Source organism: Trichechus manatus, unplaced genomic scaffold (genome assembly GCF_000243295.1).
Source record: "Trichechus manatus latirostris isolate Lorelei unplaced genomic scaffold, TriManLat1.0 scaffold00278, whole genome shotgun sequence".
Taxonomy (NCBI): Eukaryota; Metazoa; Chordata; class Mammalia; order Sirenia; family Trichechidae; genus Trichechus; species Trichechus manatus.
In genome coordinates, this window is record NW_004444214.1 from 1,292,016 (window position 1) to 1,293,849 (window position 1,834).

The 1,834-nt window shown below is 35.3% G+C and overlaps 1 protein-coding gene across 1 annotated transcript in view; it reads left to right on the plus strand.

Moving 5' to 3' along the window:
* RTTN (rotatin) overlaps nt 1-1,834 on the plus strand; it is a 185,588-nt gene that overhangs the window by 68,985 nt on the left and 114,769 nt on the right. The window contains 1 exon segment of the mRNA XM_023725021.1: nt 907-1,076. Within this exon segment, the coding sequence (XP_023580789.1) occupies nt 907-1,076 (170 nt within the window).

The window sequence follows — 1,834 nt, forward strand, 5'->3', positions numbered from 1 at the left end:
GTGACCAGGAAAACTTATTTAACTGACCTATGCCTGAGTTTTCTCATCTGTAAAATGGAGAGACCCACTTCCAAGAGTTGTGGTGAAGATTGAGAAAATGCTTAGAAAGTCCTTAGGACACAGCCTGGCACATTGCTAGTATTTAGTAAATGCTGGATATTTTTATTAGCATTATTGTTGCTTGCTTTATATCCTTGCTTCAGACAGATTTTTAAAGTAAAAATATAAAACATTACAGATAAAGTTGAATCTCTTTATACCTCTTTTGGATTGCCTTCTAAAGAATTTCCCAACTGCTTTTCTCTTTTTATAAAAGCTTTCTTCTTGTCTACTAATCTAGCTCTCTTAAACTAGTTTTTAAGAACCTCAGAAAATTGTGTCACTTCCTTTCTCTGAACCTAATAAAGATATTCCTTCCCATATTCAGTGTTCTTGTTTATACAAGTTCTAGCCACTTCCTTGCAAGATCCACCCTTCCCCACCCCCACTTTATTATCTTATTCTTCCTAATTGGTTAGAAATATATTTGAAATACTAATTCTTCTTATCAGTGAACAGTGATATTTCCAGCAGGAAAAAGCAACTTTCCCTGGGCAATTGGAGGCAATGTTTTTCTCTTTTGTACATCTTTGGCAATACTCTAAATTTGTTTTTTTTCCCTCTGTTGGTACTCATCATTTCCAGTTGTTTTTAGTTACTTGGGCACATGTTTTCTCCACCAGGCCCAGACTCTGGAAGGCAGATTCCTGTTTTCTTCACCTTTGCATTTTTCATAGCACCTAGTATTGGGTCTCATGAAATAGCGTGCTCAGGAAAAATGGGTTGAATGTATAAAATCTATGATGAACAGTGATAACGTGAATTTTAAAGAGGTAGAAACCATGATTATTGTCTTCTTTATTGTAGGTTTTTACAAGTGCTTCCTGCTTGCACTGAAGATGAGAAACTGCTAATAGATGTCATGCATTTTTTAAATAAGTTAATGAAGGAGCAAAGGAAAAATTCATCAGTAGAACTTCTGAACTGGATTCTAGATTTAGTTCTTAGACATGTAAGTATTGTCAAAGAATTTGGATTTTAGGTTTGATAAGTGATTCATTTGTAAAAATTATTAATATATTATGGAAAAGGATATTTTTTGTATAGACAATGCTTATTAAAGTAGACCACATGCTATAATAGATGGCTCATAGCAGCATGCCTTCCTGAAATGATTGAGAGTGTGTTTATTAAATTAAAATTCTATAGAATAAATGAGACCTTCGATCTTGGTGTTTAACAAAACCTGTATGTGAGCTTAATGATACAACTGTATTTTAACATGGTGGATCTCATTGGACGTTCAAATTGGAATGTGGAGAGGCAGGTAGCAGAGCCATCATGGGCTTATGTTCTGGTGGTGGAGCAGATAATAAATAAATGCATGAAGAAAAATAAAATTGGATAAGGGATAGTGAGTGGCAGGGGTTCTCCCTCAGATACAGTGGCCAGAGAAGGCCTCTCTGAGGAGGTAACATTTGAGAAGACACCAGAATGAGGTGAGAGAATCAATCAAGCAGATGGGTGGGAAGAAGAGATTCGAGGCACAGGCAACAGGAAGTGATGAGGCTTTGAGGTGAGAGTCTCTGACTTGTTTGAGGAACAACCAGGAGGACAGTATGAATGGAGCTGAGTGAGGGAAGGGAAGAGTAATAGAAGATGATGCATTTAATCATAATTGATTTCAACATTATTCATTTTTTAACTAGTTTTCTGTTGATGGATATAAAGGTTGTTTTCAGTATTTTGCTATTATAAATAATGCTGCGATGAATATTTTTACATATATCATTTA